At 41.5% G+C, this 20000-nt stretch overlaps 3 protein-coding genes across 9 annotated transcripts in view; 1 reads left to right on the plus strand and 2 right to left on the minus strand.

The window, feature by feature from the left end:
* hpn (hepsin) overlaps window positions 1-10291 on the minus strand; it is a 17595-nt gene extending 7304 nt beyond the window's left edge. The window contains exons 1-9 of one of the 4 annotated variants that reach the window (XM_027157794.2): window positions 9971-10291; window positions 9345-9455; window positions 4459-4560; window positions 3812-3853; window positions 3596-3725; window positions 3388-3504; window positions 2862-2902; window positions 2607-2772; window positions 2074-2270 (exon numbers count right to left, since the gene is read on the minus strand). In XM_027157794.2, coding sequence (XP_027013595.1) covers window positions 2074-2270; window positions 2607-2772; window positions 2862-2902; window positions 3388-3504; window positions 3596-3725; window positions 3812-3853; window positions 4459-4560; window positions 9345-9455; window positions 9971-9986 — 922 coding nt within the window. In that variant the 5' untranslated portion in view covers window positions 9987-10291. Of the gene's footprint in view, window positions 1-2073; window positions 2271-2606; window positions 2773-2861; window positions 2903-3384; window positions 3505-3595; window positions 3726-3811; window positions 3854-4458; window positions 4561-8960; window positions 9164-9344; window positions 9456-9893 lie in introns of those variants that run through there. The other 3 variants (XM_027157793.2, XM_027157795.2, XM_027157796.2) reach the window with 3 other exon arrangements.
* Window positions 5559-14293, plus strand: LOC113649816 (immunoglobulin superfamily member 11). Of its 2 annotated transcripts, none has more exons than XM_027157798.2 (6): window positions 5559-7642; window positions 10934-11014; window positions 11275-11664; window positions 12554-12820; window positions 13731-13833; window positions 13924-14293. In XM_027157798.2, exons 2-6 carry the CDS (start codon window positions 10951-10953, stop codon window positions 13976-13978), a joined length of 879 nt encoding a protein of 292 aa, XP_027013599.1. In that variant the 5' UTR covers window positions 5559-7642; window positions 10934-10950; the 3' UTR covers window positions 13979-14293. The 2 variants fall into 2 exon arrangements, with proteins under 2 accessions (XP_027013599.1, XP_047664780.1); XM_047808824.1 differs by having other exon boundaries at window positions 5559-7524.
* A 3101-nt stretch (window positions 14294-17394) lies between these two features.
* The window catches only part of si:dkey-33i11.1 (B-cell receptor CD22), an 8820-nt gene continuing 6214 nt past the window's right edge, over window positions 17395-20000 (minus strand). For 2 of the 3 annotated variants that reach the window (XM_027157622.2, XM_027157624.2), the window contains exons 8-12: window positions 19829-19910; window positions 19532-19580; window positions 19367-19456; window positions 17625-17752; window positions 17395-17529 (exon numbers count right to left, since the gene is read on the minus strand). In XM_027157622.2, coding sequence (XP_027013423.2) covers window positions 17451-17529; window positions 17625-17752; window positions 19367-19456; window positions 19532-19580; window positions 19829-19910 — 428 coding nt within the window. In that variant the 3' untranslated portion in view covers window positions 17395-17450. The remainder of the gene's footprint in view (window positions 17530-17624; window positions 17753-19366; window positions 19457-19531; window positions 19581-19828; window positions 19911-20000) is intronic. The other variant, XM_047808822.1, reaches the window with a different exon arrangement.

The raw sequence follows: 20000 nt of genomic DNA on the forward strand, positions 1-20000 counted from the left end.
GGCACGGGGAGAACATGCAAACTCCACACACACGAGGTGGAGGCGGGAATCGAACCCCGACCCTGGAGGTGTGAGGCGAACGTGCTAACCACTAAGCCACCGTGTCCCCCCCTTCACAAAAATTTCACATCTTTATTTCTGTTTAGAGGGACAGCTCATGTTGGACGTTTGGGGGACAAAGTTAAGGAGGACAGATTAAGATGGTTTGGACATGTTCAGAGGAGGGAGAGTGAGTACAGTATATCGGTAGGAGAATGTTGGACATGGAGCTGCCAGGCAGGAGGTAAAAAGGAGGTGTACAGTATGGATGTAATTAATAAGGATATGAAGCTAGTGGGTGCAAGTGTTGCAGAAGATAGGGATAGGTGGAGAGAGACGATTCGCCATGGCGACCCCTGAAGGAGAAGAAGAAGAAAACAGCAGCTAGGGAGCTGAAGCTATAGACTAGTCAGTTAGCTGACACTAGTTAAGCCTAAGAACAAATCAATTGTGGTGTGAAATAAGTCTAGAATAAGGGTATAAACTTTTTTTCTACAGTATGATGAACAGATGCACGAGCGAGAGACAGCCGAGCCGAGCCAGGAGCCGTGATGTCACTCCGTCACACTGTCTTTAAGAAGGAGCTCATTAATGAAACCTGAGGTTCAGGTGGAACAAATAAGTGCAGTCACGTTGGCTCCGGTTCAACAGCTTCAGACAGATTGGCTGATAAACGCAGATGACCGATTAAACCAAGGCTTTTATCGATATTCCCCCTTTTCTAACAGCAGATACGCCGTGCGCTGGTATTTAACACGGGTCCGTTTTCTGGTCTCAGACAAACACACAGCTTTCAGCAGGTTCGTCACGATTCCGCTCGGAAATTCTAGCAACTTTCTGGACAGGAGCACATGAGCTGCTTCGTCACTGCGCCTGAGAAACAGTGCTGTGAACATTTTACACATTCCTGCTTCGCGATTCCGGACTTTTCTGATAGTATCGTCTTTTGTTCGGGTCTGAGATCTGCAGAAAACAGGGCGGCTTTTGTTCTCCGCGCTTCCTGGCAACCTGAAACCGGAGGGAGGAGCCGAGACCTGCGATACTGCGGCGTTCACATCGGACTCTGACTTCTGATTTCAGCTTATTGATCACTGTTTAACCCCCTAAACACTAAACAACATAAAAAACAAACTCTTTAAACACTATTACGGTTAAATATTTGGCACAAATTATTAATTTTAACAATAAACAAACATTCATTCATTCATCTTCTACCGCTTATCCGAACTTCTCGGGTCACGGGGAGCCTGTGCCTATCTCAGGCGTCATCGGGCATCGAGGCAGGATACACCCTGGACGGAGTGCCAACCCATCACAGGGCACACACACACTCTCATTCACACACACTACGGACAATTTTCCAGAGATGCCAATCAACCTACCATGCATGTCTTTGGACCGGGGGAGGAAACCGGAGTACCCGGAGGAAACCCCCGAGGCACGGGGAGAACATGCAAACTCCACACACACAAGACGGAGGCGGGAATCGAACCCCGACCCTGGAGGTGTGAGGCGAACGTGCTAACCACTAAGCCACCGTGCCCCCCCAATAAACAAACAAACAAACAAACAAATAAATAAATATGAATAATAATAATTTGTATATTTTATTCATATTAATTCTACAGTAACGTATAAAGTGAGAACTTTGGGATTTGGGATTATTTTTTCACATTATTTATCTCTAAAACGTCGGAGTGTTTTATTCCTCTTACACCACAGAAATGCACCAACACTGATCATTTTCTACTGATGACACGTTGTACTTTTTATCTGTTTAGTGTTACATTATTACACAGCTATAAGTTACAGCCCTGACTGGGGTCAGTTGACCTCATCCGCAGCTTCCGTCCTGACCACGGCACAAGTCTACGTTCTAGTCTAGATTTCCGGTACAGCTGTTACTATGGAAACAATAACACCTTAGAAATAGTGCATTGATATTACTATTAATGTAAACCTTTAACTTAACGGTATAACCGTATATATTCTATGTATAAAGACCCTGTGTTCTGTGGAGTTTTCACGACTCACCGCTGAACTGCAGAGGCTTCGTGAGCGAGAGCACGGCGATGTCGCGGCTGTTGTCGTCGATGTTGGCGTCGACGAAGGGCAGGTAACTGCTGTGATAGACCACCGTCTTCACCTCGGCGATCACCACGTTCTTATGGATGGGCGTGTTGTAGATGGAACCCATCAAAACCCTCCACCTCGACACGTGACGATATCTCCTGATTACGCACAAATGCGACCGGGTAAACACAAAGAGTTATTTATCTCCTGAATATTACACATAAGATTCTGGATTGTGATTGGTCAAAAGAGAAGGAGCTCATTATAGTCCTCTGACATCGGCTGAGCTTTATGTTAATACTGATGCGCTCGCTCGGATACGCTACAGTTTCTATAGTAACAGCTCGTTCAGAGGGACTCTCATGACGGACGCTTCGATATTTAAGGAAGTGTCAGCGTTCTGTAACAGTCACTATTCAGGAAAAGGATAAACGTCCAGACGTCCGTTTGTGTGTGTGTGTGTGTGTGTGTGTGTGTGTGTGTGTGTGACTCACTCAGGGAAGCAGTGTGCAGCACTGATGATCCAGCGGTCTGATATGATGGATCCTCCACACTGGTGAACTCCGTCATACTGCAGACTGACCTGCCACGGCCACGAGCCCTGACGCGCATCCACACCTCCCACAATCCGCTCCTCAGGAAGCATACGTCGGCCACAATCTACACACACACACACACACAATAAAACACTACATTGAGACGTTCACTTACAGCAGTGTGTAAAGTCTGCGCTGAGAGTCAGATCTTACCCTGACAAAGCACTTGAACAATCTGTCCTTTTTCACACGTACTGAAACACAGAAGAGTCATCGTTAAAAAAAACGATTCTTTTAAGTGATTCGAATCAGTTCAGTTCAGTTCAGTTAAATGATTCACATCTTTTACTCAGTCAAGAGAAAGGATTGAAGTGTTTTTTTCATTTCTACATCGTGTCATGATTCCGGGAAGAGATCTGATCGATAATAGAGAGGAAGGAATCAGTCATGTAAAAAAAAATAATAATAATTTTAATATCTAAAAATTTTGTATCAGGTTAAAAAGTTAAAGTGAAATTTTAAGGATAATTAAAAAAAAAAAATTTAAGACTGAAGAAGAAAAAAAACCCAGAAAACTGTAAATTTATAAATTCATACAAATTCATGGCAATATAAGAAAAAAAATAATCCTAATAAAATAAACACAACACAATAAACTAAAGTGATGAGGGAGGTCTGTGTGTCGTTCATCACGATGTTGTTATGGTTACATGGCCCCGCCCCGGTGCAGCCTCACCACGGGTAGAGCGCGGTGCTGATCTTCTTGCCGTAGGTCAACTCGCTCTCTTTCACGCAGAAGAACTCGTGGCTGCTGCTGCTGCTGTCGGGAGCGCACGTGACGGAGAAATTTATTGCCCTGTGGAAGCAATGTGCAAAAATGTAAAAGCGTCGAGTTCTGGCATTTATTTCTGTCTGTTTGCTTCAGGGATGTTTTCTCCCCCGGTTACCTGACGAAGCCCATCTCCTCACAGCTGATGGAGGCGAGCAGCTGGTTGGCGCCGGATGAGCAGACGTGTCTCCACCTCCGCTGGGCGGAGTCGAACGCCCGCAGTCTCTGGTCCGCCACGCTCACCTGCACTGTAGTGAGAAATAAATGTGTTTAATATCAGGTAGGTTCAGTGTATCAGAATACAGCAGTAATAACACACAGCTCTGTCTCTTACCGTCATATAAACCCATGTCTTCTGCTGTCTTTATGTATGTAGCTGCAACACACACACACACACACACACACACACACACACACACACACACACACACACACACACACACACACATCATATCACACCAGTAGCAAAAATAAAAGGATTTTTATTACATTTATTGGTGACTCTTTATTTCTCGCCATAACGACGGCGACCGAATCCATTTTTATTTCTCAAATATTTTCTTTCATTCTTTTTTTTTCTGCTTTCTTTCTGCTGTGATTTATTTGTAAAACCATAAAACAGTGTTCATTGTGAAGGTCTTGTGTTTAATTCACTCCATCCTTCCTTCCTTCCTTCCTTCTTTCACTGCTCCCTTTTTTCTTAATTTTCTCTTAACCTTGTTGATTTGTCAGCTGTTTCATTCTTTTTTCTTTAGTTCCTTTCCCCATTTTATTATTTTCCTCTATCTATCTATCTATCTATCTATCTATCTATCTATCTATCTGTCTGTCTGTCTGTCTGTCTGTCTGTCTGTCTGTCTGTCTGTCTGTCTGTCTGTCTGTCTGTCTGTCTGTCTGTCTGCATCTTCATCATATTACCCAGCACAGTGTTTTATTCCCTACTTAACCCCCATTTCCCAGAATTCCCAGCACAGGACTCACCCAGGGCCCAGATTGCGGCTCCCAGTCCAGCCAGGACCACAGCGGTCACACACACCGCCACGGCGACTCGCCACCGGCTACACAGCGCCATCCCTGGTGCTCCTGTCATACACACAACACGAGACCATGATCATAACACACGTCACACAACCTGAGAGACTTTTCTGTCCTGTACGAGGAAGTCTGTGTGATATCTCATTACTATTCTAACACCACAGATGATTTCATTTGTGTTGATGTTAGTTATCATTAAATCCCACGATACTGACGTTAAGAACATAAACATGAGAAGTGATTCTGCTGAAACGGAGAGCGAGAGAGAGACGGAACAGGACGACGTGTGTGTAGAGAAACCAGAGGAGAATGAGATCAATAGTCCAAAGTCAGCATGTCCATGGACACAAAGTAAACTGGGGATTTAATACCAGTACCGTGATCTACTCCCCTCTCACACACACACACACACACACACACACACACACACACACACACACACACACACACACACACACAGCGCGTGTCACATTGTCCCACTAAAGGAGTCGTCAGATCTGACCGTGAGGCCGTGTTCTGTTATCTGTTAAAACTTTATAACAGTTCTACATAAATCCTTCTGTAATCTTCACACAGTAGCACAACTAAAATCCCACAGTGTACATTTCATTATAATCACATACATGAGCTGTTTTTTTAGTATTTCCTTAAGAATATTCATTCATTCATCTTCTACCGCTTATCCGAACTTCTCGGGTCACGGGGAGCCTGTGCCTATCTCAGGCGTCATCGGGCATCGAGGCAGGATACACCCTGGACGGAGTGCCAACCCATCACAGGGCACACACACACTCTCATTCACACACTCACACACACTACGGACACTTTTCCAGAGATGCCAATCAACCTACCATGCATGTCTTTGGACCGGGGGAGGAAACCGGAGTACCCGGAGGAAACCCCCGAGGCACGGGGAGAACATGCAAACTCCACACACACAAGGCGGAGGCGGGGATTCGAACCCCCAACCCTGGAGGTGTGTGGCGAACGTGCTAACCACTAAGCCACCATGAACCAGAGTTAATGTATTCATCAACAGTGACTTAAAAGCACTTTTGTATGTCGCGTCTCTGTATAAAGACGTTTGCTAAATGCTGTAAATGTAAACGTAAAATCAAGCAGCTTAACATCCTTTAAATTCTAATCCGTCTCGGTTAACGAAACAGTTTTGGCTCACACTGCATCGCTGCCTACCGCTTACTGTACTACTGAACTCCTGACTATGAGTCTTTAGTAGAAAACCTGGTCAGAGAAATCTCACAGCTCTCCTTCCTTATTATCATCGTTCCATTATCACTCTCTGTGTCACTTAGTTACTGATGTCGTCTGAACACGACACGTAAAACAGAATCCTCCGTCTGCTGAAGCCAACTCGGATTAAACCGTTACAACATGTCGAACGGAGCGGAAATGTCCCTGCTTCAAGACGGAACGATGTGTTTTCCGGTTATCAGAGCAGGAGACCTTGGAGATACAACATCAGGAATAAAAAATCTCTGTGCTTAAAAAGCCAACAAAGTGAAACCCAACTCTTTTCCATAGACGGGGGTTATTTCAGGTCATAACAGCACGTTTTACCCAGACGTACGAACGTGACTCGTGTCGTATGATTTACAGGTCATTGTGTCATTACAGGTAGTGAACAAAAATGTTTTGTCAATATTATCGATAGTGAGGATTTTTTTCTACTGAATCATTTTCTTCTACTTAATGAGTTATATATTTAATGGTTAATTCTCTGTAAATAAGTGCACACGTCACGTTGTTTTGCCGAGATTTAAAAAAGGAAATGAGGCAACATTTCTTGGCCCGTCCCCGCTGTACGGAGTCCGAGGCCCGGGTCTGACCCATTTCACCACCAAACAAGCAGCACTTTTGTGTCGCACCTGAAAAAGTCCTGATGTTGTGATCTGGCACAGTTACGGCTCCCTGTTCCCTCGATTCAGACTTCCACACCTGACTGCTTTCTAAATTACAGGCAAACTTAAGACAATCTGAGCTGCATTCTGTGTAGAAAAGCTGGAAAAATTCTATGGTACCGAGTCCATCGTGTGTCTGTGATTCTCTCGTCGACGATCGCGTCATAAATGGAGGTTTTTTTTTTTTTATTCCAACAGGCATTTTTTTTTTTGGAAACAGAATATTTTGAAACAGCGGAAGAAACGAAGGTGTTAAAAACAGCAAGCGGATGAAAGACTTCGGCAAATTAAACGAATCGATAAGACGTTATCGATCCGACGAGTCGATCTGAATCGATTCGATTCGAACAAAAAAAAGAATCGTTTACTGTATGTATATTTTCCTGTCATTGATATTCTTACATTTAATGTAAATAGGAGATTTGTTCGTATACACATATATTTGATTAAGAAATTGTATAAAACATAAAAGTCATCGTTTAAACGAACGGAATAGAATCACAGTCACAATCTCCAACTGAATCGGATGAAATCAAACTAAGCGAAATCAAAAGGAATCAATTTGTGGCACTTCAGATCAAAGCGAATGAAATAGAATCTCGGTGTGTCGCGCTGAACGGAATCAGAATTGCCTCAAACTGAATCGAATCAAACCCGAATTGTGACGTCTTTACAGATACCCTGTTCTGTTCTGTTTGGTCTGTCGTACACGTGACTCATGCCTGAGTGCTCAGTGAGTCATGGTTGTGAGTCAAAAGTGCTGCCTGAGCTCCGTTTCCAGCAAAAAAGCCTTCGTGTTATTATGTGGAGGAATTCATAACATTACTGAAACGTAGCATGTGTTATGATCACAAAGCTTCAGCGCTATTTCAGTCCCACAGTAACCCTCAGTCATCCCTCTCCCATGATGTCACACGCAGGAGGTTATTAAGGCTACGCTGTGTGTGCTGATGTACGCTGTTCTGTACTCAGCAGATTAGAGATGATGCTATGGACACACCTTTATGGTCAGGTTACGGTTACGGGCAGAGCTAAAAAAATTACATCTGGTGGCATTATAATGTTTTCTCATTCGTCGCTGCGTTGTTCCGAGGTGAGTCCGCTCCGATTTAACTAAACTCTCATCGAGCCACAAATAGATGCTGAAGACGCTCTGATTTAAAGACTGTAAGACGTCTGAGTCTGTAGGATATCGACGAGGCTGTTATCGTGTAGGTGTATTTCTGTGTTTTGTTGAAATATCTGTTACCTTTCATTTACAGCAGCTCTGAATCTCGGTCATTAATATTTACAGGCTTACTCTAAAACATTATGGTTTCTATAGTAACAGCTCCTGATTTTACATGTACGTAAGGAGTCTCCAGTTTCAGCACAGCGTCAGTTTCCTGACATCTTCAGAACAGAGAGTTCTTATTTCCTTTCTCGGTAACACACTTCTTAGGTTTAAACACAGAACCTGGTAAACGAAGGGTGTTTATAGCTCCTATACGGTAAAAGAACTCACTCGTTGTTCCGACTTGATTTATTATTTCATTATTTACTTTCTCTCATTGCGGGTGTATAAACACTGAGGTTTGTGTTAAATAATGGCAGTTAATTAATTAAAGTTTAGAAGTTTGATTGTCTTTATATAGAGATCTTATTTAAGTGCAAACATTTAACTACTTAAAATCTTTCATTTAAATCGAGATTTTTTTTCACAAGAGATGTTTTTCTCTCATTTTATTGCACCGTCAGTTGAAGATATGGATCAAAATTAATGCTGATGAATGTGATAGCTCACACAGACCCGTATGTCTTGGCACCCTGTCAGAGGATAAACAACACAACACAGAGGCCAGGGTTGCAAAAGCCAGACACACACACACACACACACACACACACACACACACACACACACACACACACACACACACACACTTCGTACATACTTCTCTCTTTACTGTACACCGGATTCACACCTACTGCACAATTTGCAACGGAATAAACATTGAGGATAAAAAAAAAGCTACAAATAAATCTCTGATTTCAGCATCAAGTGTAAAGTCAAACATAGAGTCGTTCAGATCGTCATATCCTGGGCCTCATCGCCTCTGATATGATCTTAATGTCATGTTTTGAAGTTCATAAACATCACTTGTTCCTAACCAACATCTGTTTATACCCTAAAAAACTCTTTCCTTAAATGTACACATGTAAATACTTACTAATGTAAAACCTAGTTTTGTGAATTCAAATCTTTATAAAAAAAATAAAAAAAACCTCAAACGAGACCAAGGACCAATTGTATGGCGTATGTGGTCCGACGTTTCATCAGATCTCCTCTCACAGCTTTAGTACTTTCAATTACTTCCCATTTACCGACCGACGTACACAGAGCGGTATCCAGAGCCGTATGCGTCACATCATATATATGTACAGTAGACCTCTAATCTCACGTCCACAACAGAATCGAGCTGACTCTGGCTTTATTAAGGTGTTTCCTATAAACAATGGAAATGAGTAATGTTCATCTTAAGCATTACTCACAGATGTAGATCATCATCAGGTGTTATTTTCGTCCTCGGTTGATCATGTAGTGGAAAAAATGGTCAACATATTTTACTTGATTTGTGCGGATAAACAAGCCAGTGTTGATCTTTGACCTTGTTACAGTACTAATAACGAGCTATAACACCAAGTTAGAACAAAACATGTCTAATCCACTTCAGTCTAACCTCATTAATGTTTAACAGAAGTATCGTCCCATGTCTGCTGGGAAAATAAGAGAGAAAAGGCCCAAACCCTGTGTGTGTGTGTGTGTGTGTGTGTGTGTGTGTGTGTGTGTGTGTGTGTGTGTGTGTGTGTGTGTATGTGTGTGTATGTGTGTGTGTGTGTATGTGTGTGTGTGTGTGTGTGTGTTCTGGAACTCACCGATCTTTTTCTCTGTCATCTCCCTTCGGAAAGAAAAAGCGGAGAAAAGTGAAAGGAAACCACGACGCTGCGGGTCGCCCCCCAAAATCTCCCCTGTGTAACTCAGTTCACCTGCAAATAAGTGATTTATCATTTCAATCCCATCAAAAATATATTTATTCATCACATGAATCAATCTCCAGCAGCTAAAAACGGGTTAAGCAAGTTAAATAAACCAAAGGGCAAACCGAGTTACAGATTAAAGTGAAGGGGCCAAAGATTTGCGACATTTATTAGGATTTAGAGGGAAATATTAGTAAACTACTGAAACATTTAAATCCATCACGTTTCATTTTTAGAGCAGTGTTTTGTTTATGTTATTAGCCTAGCAACTCATAGCAATGTTCTCCAAAGTGCCAGGACCCAATCTTTCCCAACAGAAATGAGCGCATCGTTTAGCGCCGTTCTGAGGATGAGCCGCTAAAATGTGCGGCTTTTCTATTTCTTTTCTATTCCCCTTTCTTTTCCCTTGGTTATCCACTGGGATTGTTCGGGATTAATAGCTCTCACCTTTATCAGCAGCAGGTGTCTTTCTGTACGAAGTCCTGAAGAAATAAGCAAAGAAACTAAAGTGAGATTTTTCTCACCGCGTCCAGTTGACATTTAGCGCGTCCCCAGAGTCACACCGCTTTTAGATTTTGAGTAAAAAGGAGCTTTTTTGCTTGGACAACAGGTACAGAAGCTGTTCCTCTCGCAGCTCTCTCTCTCTCTCCCTCTCTCTCTCTCTCTCTCTCTCTCTCTCTCTCTCTCCTTCCGGTCAGTGGAAGCCGTCCCCGGGGGCCAGGTGTGCTATAAAGGGGGGCTCAGGTGCTCTCGTCTCAAACCCCACGCTATTGTACTAAACAGTGCGTAAAAACAGAGCACTATAACACTTGTAAGCGCGCACTAAGTAGCTACAGTAGAACAATTTATGACGTAACACATCCAGGACAGGTGGTCTGCAATGGCCACGCCCCAGACCACATACCTTTTTGCGCACGACACACTATCATCATGTTTAAATCGTATATCTTTTAGAAAATTAATAAACGTTTCCACTCTGTTTCCACGCTGTTATTGGTTATTTAGCTTTTACAGCACATCCTGTAGTGTTTACTTCAACTTATTACACAACAGCTGGAAAATTACAGATGTTCTTTTGTTTGTTTGTTTGTTTGTTTGTTTGTTTTTATATTTTTTTAATCACATTCATTTGACCTATTTAATGTATGTTGAAGAACATCAAGTTAGTTTGTGTTCTGACTAACAGTCCATCGCCATCATCAGCATCTCTCATCCACTCATGTGTTACAGTTTAGTATAGTTTATGGAACATACCATAATAATAAGAACTGTAACCAGGGAAACATGTACAGTCACGAACAAGCGGAAAGATAATGTTGGTTTCCTCAAACAACTGTGACAAAGTAAACGCACACACACACACACACACACACACACACACACACACACACACACACACACACACACACACACACACACACACGTGTATAAAAGGAAGTAAAATGGTACAACTACAAGATCCAGGAACATGTTTCACTTCTCTTCAGATTGCTGCAGGAACAAGATGGGTAAGAAGCACGAGTGTTATTTTCAGAACAGATGGCTGTGGACGTCTCTGATTGTTTCAGGTGAGTTTTAAGTGACAGTTTTTAATTGTTGATCACTTCAATTTTATGATTATGAATGTAGAAAAAAAAATCACTCCAATTTGTCATTATCTAGGGTTAGAACAACCCAATGTGTGATCAAGTAACCCCAGGGAATTATCTACATATCTATATCTATATATATATATACATGGAGTGACTAAGGCTGACGATGTACAGTATAGTCACTACCATGTATATGCTCTGGAGCTTTTTTAAAAAAAAATTTCCTGCTCCTATAGCATTAATGCCTGGAGTTGTTCTGGCCGGTAACTGGGTGGTCCATGTTCCTGTGAACCCCATCCTGGCCCCTCAGGGTTCCTCGGTGATACTCCCCTGCACTTACGACTTCCCTGACGAGTCCGGCTCCAGGCAAGTTCAGTCTGAGATGTGGTGTCTGAACGAGATTCAGTGCATCACACCAGCCTATGTGTACCACAGTGGCAGCATCTTCCCCGATCCTGCGTACCAGGGCCGGGTCAAGTACCTGGGATCGCTTGGCTCCAAGAACTGCTCTCTCAGCATAAGCGACCTGACGATGAAAGACAGCGGCGTGTACGTGTTCCGCTTCATCACTAACCACCCTGTGAGCAAACTGCCGAGGCAGAGGGGCGTCACGCTACAAGTGACAGGTCAGAAAACTTCACGCAATCGAGATGTGATTTTTAAAATTTGTATTTATTTATTTAATACCGAATTTACTTATATTGTTATACCTGTTCAGCCATTTGCCTTTGTCACAAAGTCACAAAGTGATAAAAAGCATAGATTATATTTTCAACCCATTTTATAGGTGGTTCTATATTTTATATTTACAGAATCTTACACATTTAAAATCTTTTTGCTAAGAAGTGCTTGGCCCCCGTAATCGCTGCTATTTTATATCACATCACTATTTTCATTTTTATTTGTTTGCACTTCTTTAAGATTTTATTTATTATCCTTTATTATTATTAAAACAATCATTTTGTACAATGTTTTAAGCATGACATTGTGGCTCAGCATCAGTCCTAACCCTAACCCCAACACCTTACACAACTTCTGTTGTATCTTGTCCACTGGACTCTGGTTTGGCACCTGTTCTTGTACTGAGTAAAACATCATACACTGATTCTGATATATCTGCAGATTGGATTGCACAATATACAACTCATGAAGAGTAAACAAAGAGTAAAAAAAAAATCTGAGCTCCTTTTTCAAAAAAATATTTTTATGATCTACACCACACGTTTATTTTGGTTGCTCCTTTGCTGAGACTCGACAAGTTCCTTCTGTCTGTCATAATGCATCATTGCTTAATAAAGTTGAAGCTTAAAGGTCAGACACTTCCTCAAAAAAGCCATACTGATCTAAATGTGGAAGTGAAAGCAGCTGATGTGTTAGAATACACTTTCAGAAAAAACTATCATTTTATTCTTAGAGGTTCTGAGTGTATACACATAGATCTTCATGGAACCCCGTCTGATAGCGCGTAGAGTTCTGCACGGAAACGCGAATAAATGTTTTTTTTTTTTAAATCAGATCCCCCAGTGAACACGTCAGTGACGATCACCAGTTCAGGCCATATGGCCCTGGGAACATCAGTCACCCTGTCCTGCTCCAGCTTCACCACCTCACAGCTGATCACCTTCACATGGTTCCAGATGAACGGAACCACCACTTTAAGAGGAAGAGGAAGGAAGCTGACTATAGCACATCTCACTTCTAAAGACAGCGGCACGTACACATGCATAGCCCAGAACATCTGGGGCTCCCAGAATGCTACAATTACACTCACCATCCATAAAGGTAAATATCCAACAATTTTATCCAACTTCATACAATCTTGAAGATTTAAAAAAAAATTCTGCCCTCTATGTCGGGCTGATATAAATATATATATATATAAAACATTTGTAAGTGTCCTTCGTGATATCCTCTCATACAACAATTTTTCATTTATTACGGAATGACGTAATATTTATCCGTTTCTATTTACATTAAATGTCTTTAACGACTTTATAACACGGGGGCTTAGTGGTTAGCACGTTCGCCTCACACCTCCAGGGTTGGGGGTTCGATTCCCCCCTCCGCCTTGTGTGTGTGGAGTTTGCATGTTCTCCCCGTGCCTCGGGGGTTTCCTCCGGGTACTCCGGTTTCCTCCCCCGGTCCAAAGACATGCACGGTAGGTTGATTGGCATCTCTGTGAAATTGTCCGTAGTGTGTGAGTGTGTGTGTGAATGAGAGTGTGTGTGTGCCCTGTGATGGGTTGGCACTCCGTCCAGGGTGTATCCTGCCTCGATGCCCGATGAGGCCTGAGATAGGCACAGGCTCCCCGTGACCCGAGAAGTTCGGATAAGCGGTAGAAGATGAATGAATGAACTTTACAGTTTCACAGCACAGACACTGGAGGCTCCTTCACTGAATGTTTAATCAACGTCTTCTTAAACGAAACCTCAGTATATTAACGATTACATGCTCCGCTTTCTTAAATAATAATGTGTTTAAAATAATATCTCATTTGCGATAATAAATCTAGAATCTTTTCTATCAGATACAAAAAGTATTTGTCTAAACACACAGGAAATTCATTATGTATATAAGGTTGGAACAAATCCAGACAAGATGAAGATACGATCTGAATCTGAAAATGTCTTACATTGTATATTGAAGTACTGTGTGTGTGTGTGTGTGTGTGTGTGTGTGTGTGTGTGTTTAGAAGAAGGAAGCAGTTGCTGTGCCTCTACCTCCACTGCTGCTGTAGTGATTTCAGTCATCCTTGTGCTCGCATTAGTAACCAGCATTGTTGTTTGCACTAAAAGGTGAACTGATTTTCTTGACACGTACTTTACAGCCTCACCAACATCACAGATATCAACATATTAACTCTAAAACATTCACTTTTCTTTCAGACACGCTGCTTCAAAATCCTTTCAGACGATGCTTATCGACGATGGCAACCTGTGATTACAGTGAGACAGCAGGAGGAGTGTGTTCTGTGTTCATCTTCTGTGTTCATATTTATTGTCTTTACTCTATAGATATACAGTTATATGGTACAGACTACAGTTATATATTACAGACTACAGTTATATGGTACAGACTACAGTTATATATTACAGACTACAGCTATATGTCATGTTATTCTCTAAGAATAAGTTGGGTATGGAGTCCTGGCTGGATGGTGTAAACATGTCATGATGTAGTAATGACCCAATGTTGTGAACTATATATATATATATATAAATAACAATACAGATGAAATAAATATAGAGACTCCAACATGCTCTGTGGTGATTCCAAGTTTCTTTTGAACCTTTTCTCACACTGTGTATGTCTATCTCACACTGTGTATGTCTATCTCACACTGTGTATGTCTATCTCACACTGTGTATGTCTATCTCACACTGTGTATGTCTATCTCACACTGTGTATGTCTATTTCACACTGTGTATGTCTATCTCACACTGTGTATGTCTATCTCACACTGTGTAGGTCTCACACTGTGTATGTCTAATGTATATTAGATCATAAAAAACATTTAAAACTAAAAACCCCACATGCAGTTTATCACTGTAATAAATCATGACTTTTAGGTAGGATACGAACTGGAAGGTCAGAGCCAGATAACTGCAAAGAACTACACTACCCATCAGCCCCCATCAGCCCCTGCACACCACATGACATTACACTTTAATGTGCGTATGTGTGTATCTGTGTGTATGTGTGTGTGCTTGTGTGTTCTTGTATATGATTGTGTGTGTATCTGTGTGTATGTATGTGCGCGTGTGCTTGTATATGTTTGTGTGTGTGTGATTTCATATGTTTGTGTGTATGTGTGTGTGCTTGTGTTTGTGTGTGTATGTGTTTGTGTGTGCTTGTGTGTTCTTGTATATGATTGTGTGTGTATCTGTGTGTATGTTTGTGTGTGTGTGCTTGTATGTTTGTGTGTGTGTGTGTGATTTCATATGTTTGTGTGTATGTGTGTGCTTGTGTGTTCTTGTATATGATTGTGTGTGTATCTGTGTGTATCTATGTGTGTGTGTTTGTGCTTGTATATGTTTGTGTGTGTGCTTTTATATGTTTGTGTGTACGTGTGTGTGCTTTTATATGTTTGTGTGTGTGCTTGTACTGTATATGTTTGTGTGTGTGTATGTGTGTGCTTTTATATGTTTGTGTGTGTATGTGTGTGTGTGCTTTTATATGTTTGTGTGTACGTGTGTGTGCTTTTATATGTTTGTGTGTGTGCTTGTACTGTATATGTTTGTGTGTGTGTATGTGTGTGCTTTTATATGTTTGTGTGTGTATGTGTGTGTGTGCTTTTATATGTTTGTGTATGTGTGTGTGCTTGTGTTTGTGTGTGTATGTGTTTGTGTGTGCTTGTGTGTTCTTGTATATGATTGTGTGTGTATCTGTGTGTATGTTTGTGTGTGTGCTTGTATGTTTGTGTGTGTGTGATTTCATATGTTTGTGTGTATGTGTGTGCTTGTGTTTGTGTGTTTTTGTGTGTGCTTGTGTGTTCTTGTATATGATTGTGTGTGTATCTATGTGTGTGTGTGTTTGTGCTTGTATATGTTTGTGTGTGTGTGCTTTTATATGTTTGTGTGTACGTGTGTGTGCTTTTATATGTTTGTGTGTGTGCTTGTACTGTATATGTTTGTGTGTGTGTATGTGTGTGCTTTTATATGTTTGTGTGTGTATGTGTGTGTGCTTTTATATGTTTGTGTGTGTGTGTGTGTGTGCTTGTATGTTTGTGTGTGTATGTGTTTGTGTGTGCTAGTATATGTTTGTGTGCGTATGTGTGTGTGCTTTTATATGTTTGTGTGTGTGTGCGAATGTGTGTGCTGGTATGTTTGTGTGTATGTGTTTGTGTGTGCTTGTGTGTTCTTGCGTATGTTTGTGTGTGTGTTCTTGTATATGTTTGTGTGTGTGTTCTTGTATATGTTTGTGTGTGTGTTCTTGTATATGTTTGTGTGTATGTGTGTGAACACAAAAACTTTTCACTATCAACAATTATATGAATTCCAGCTATTTATTAGTCTTTAATGTTTACGTGGACCTCCTGCTGTATATTAATGAGCTGTTGCTATGGAAACAAGCAAGCTGTTATGAAAAACGAATCACCTTTTGACCGACCGGAGTGCACACGTGATGATTTAGACATCGCTCAAATCGCTGACGGTGAAACGGTCATTAATACAAGAAGCTCCATATGGATCAGCTTATTTTATTTCACTCACTGTTTTAAAAATAATAAAATCAGATTAATACTGAAAATGAATTCAGAACGTAGGTAAGATTTAATCTAGACTCTGAATCTAAACCAGGGATCTGACGCATACCATGAAAACTTTTTGGCAGTACAGCAGACGGAGTGTGACCTCAGATCACTGACAGGATGTTTATTGGACTAAGAATTGTCCTAGTTAAAGGTGGGGTCTCTGATTTTTGAGAAACGCTTCAGAAAACCGATTCAGGCCGAATAATAAACAAAAATTCTAAACAAAAACAAAACAAACGTGTAGCCAATGAGCAGAAAGGGGCGGGGCTTGTCGATATGGGCGGAGAGAGTGTTCAGTGCGCGTGTGTGACGTTAGCAGAAAGCGGTTTTAACATCGACATGGAGGATAAAAACAAAGAAAGAAAGAGAAGAAAGACTTACGATAAGACAAGAAGTAGGACGTGTTAATATAGGATCAGCTTTCCAGCGCTGGAGAGAACTGAAGGAGCAGGAAGTTGGCCACATATTCACAGGTTGGAGTTTCCCGAGTCAATAACTCCTGAGCTAAACGCTGTTACTACACAAATAACACCTCTTTTCTATCGTAGTAATGTAGAGAGGCAGCTACAACCGCGTTTTGTGTAGTAACAGCGTTTAGCTCAGGAGTTATCGACTCGGGAAACTCCGACCTGTGGATATGTGGCCGACTTTACTTAAGACGCCGAGGCGCTTTTTTCCTTCTTGATAGGTGAGTAACGTTGGTTTTGCTTTGTTACACAGAACTAATATATGCCTTTGTCCTTTACATCATTATGCTTGTGTGGCATTTTTGCTTGTTTGTTTATCTACAATCGTATTGTTCTTCCCTTCAGCTATGATAAAGACACGTTTCTTTCTGTTAGTCGCCCGGGTTACGTATGTATGTGTGGGCGGAGCTATCGATACAGGGGTGGGACCCGTTTGGGTTAGGGGCGTGTTTGTTTTGGTGATTTCAAATGTCGACATTGGCTTTCAAACATCGGAGACCCCACCTTTAAATTTGCATCACGTCATGCTAAGTGTGAACATTACCCAGTTACACCGTACACTATATTTCTGACTCGTTCCATTAGCATGACAGGAAACACAGCATATCTGTATTCTGTATTTATCTGTAATGATCTCCTTCGAACAGTGAAACAATAGTTAGTTAGTGGAGGCAACTGGACTTATTTCGTTTCAGCAGTTTGGCTGTTTATCTTTAGACTCCTTCGAAGCGCCGTCTTGTGGAAGGCTCGTGACATGCACTTGGTCCCGGCTGTAAAAGAAAACGAAATAAAAGAAGGTAAGGCCAAACTAATCTGGGGTTAGGATTAGTCATCAGAGTTTATTACTTTATGATGAAAGTCTGACCTTGATGTACGAGAGAAATGCACAGTGACGTATTTGAATGTCCCTCCGTCTTTCTCGCTTTTCTCCACAGCTTCCTTAAGAGGCACAATGGAAGGATGAACGTTGTCATGAACGTCCTCTGGTTCCTCCTACCACAAACATCACATCTATATCTGAGCTTAGACCCATAATCCTGTTCAGTTTTCTCCACAGAAATGTGTGTTAATGTCCTACTACAGTATATGACGGTGTTCATAAGGCTACGTTGCAGCCTTGAGGACTTTTATTTGATGTGACACAAACTTAATGATTGTTTGTTTCTTGACTGTTTAAAAAAATGCATGTCTATTAAAAATACTTCTTATAACTTGCACAGTAAGATTTTATGTATTTATGGTCATGAATGTCTTATGTAGCCTTATATGCACTGTATGTATAAGCTTTCGTTCATAGTCAGTTCCATTATGTACAGTATGCTTACTCTTTTGTTAGCTTTACTCACATCTGTGACCTGTTTCTGATCTTTAAAAAAAAGTCAATTATTCTATAAACGACCCAGTTAGCACACACCAACACACACACCAACACACACACCAACACACACACCAACACACACACCAACACACACACCACAACACACACACCAACACACACACCAACACACACACACCAACACATACACAAACACACACACCAACACACACACCAACACACACACCAACACACACACCAACACACACACCAACACACACACCAACACACACACCAACACACACACCAACACACACACCAACACACACACCAACACACACACCACAACACACACACACCAACACACACACACCAACACACACACCACCACACACACCAACACACACACCACAACACACACACCACAACACACACACACCAACACACACACCACAACACACACACCACAACACACACCACCACGACACACACACCACAACACACACCACCACACACCAACACACACCAACACACACACCAACACACACACCAACACACACACCAACACACACACCACAACACACACACACCAACACACACCAACACACACACCACAACACACACACCAACACACACACACACCACCACACACACCAACACACACACCAACACACACCAACACACACACCACAACACACACCACAACACACACCAACACACACCAACACACACACACACCACAACACACACCACCACCACCACACACACCACGACGCACACCACCACACAACACACACCACCACCACCACAAACACCTCGACGCCCACCACCACACAACACACACCACAACACACCACAACACACCACGACGCACACCACAACACACACCACCTGTTAGCTTTCATTCAACATTAGCTCTGTTAATTTGCTAGCTGGAAAGCAGATACTATGCTAAGCTGCTTTTCTTTTATTTATCGTTATGGTACATAAAATACTTTATATTTGTGGTTGGGATTTGAAAAAAATATACAGTTTATGTTCTCTCTAAAATGGTGCAAATTAGCATTAGCTTTTTAGCTAGTCTTATATAACAGCTGCTTGTCTAACTTTCATTCAGTCCTACATACTGTACGTTGTCATTCATCACTACTTATGGATGTGGGTGATTTTCCATCAAGGAAGAGTGAAAAAGTCGGCTGTTAAACATGGCTATAAGTAACAACAACAACAACAACAACAACAACAACAACAACAACAACAACAACAACAACAACAAGAAGTAGCTAGCTCACTGGAATGTCTGCCATCTTTGAGCTCCGGGGCTGAAGGGGTGGTTGAGGACATTCATAAAAAAGCGTGTCCACTTCCATGGGAGATCCGAGCTAAAGAGGACGTGCCAAATTTAATCAGTGTGTCACGCTAAAAGAATCTCAGATCATTTATAATAATGTAAAGACCTGCTTGTCTATTTGCAGAGCTTCACTGTCCACTCTGTGCATATTCTTACTGCAAAAGAAATATTACAGATTAATATCACAATAATAACCTCCATCATATTACCCAGATAATATATTTATTTATTTATCTTAGAATTCTTTAAAAAGACAAAAAAAAAAGCAAATAAAAAAATAACGTCTGAATTTAATTGTAATTTAAATTTTTAAATGATGACAGAAAAAAAATAATAAACTAACGAAAAATAAATAATAAATTAAGCTAAAAAATGTCATCATACAGTATCTCATCATCGTGACCTGATCATGACGGCGACGGTCAGAGTGATGAGTGCTACGGAAACCCCGACCGCAGACGCCAGAGCGATGGCCTTCAGCCGACCTGTCGATCAAACACGAATCGTTTAGTTTCATTAAATCTGCACTCCGTTTAATGCAGGAGTTTATTCTCTCATGCAGGTCTCACTGTGAC

Source organism: Tachysurus fulvidraco, chromosome 25, assembly GCF_022655615.1.
Source record: "Tachysurus fulvidraco isolate hzauxx_2018 chromosome 25, HZAU_PFXX_2.0, whole genome shotgun sequence".
NCBI lineage: Eukaryota > Metazoa > Chordata > Actinopteri > Siluriformes > Bagridae > Tachysurus > Tachysurus fulvidraco.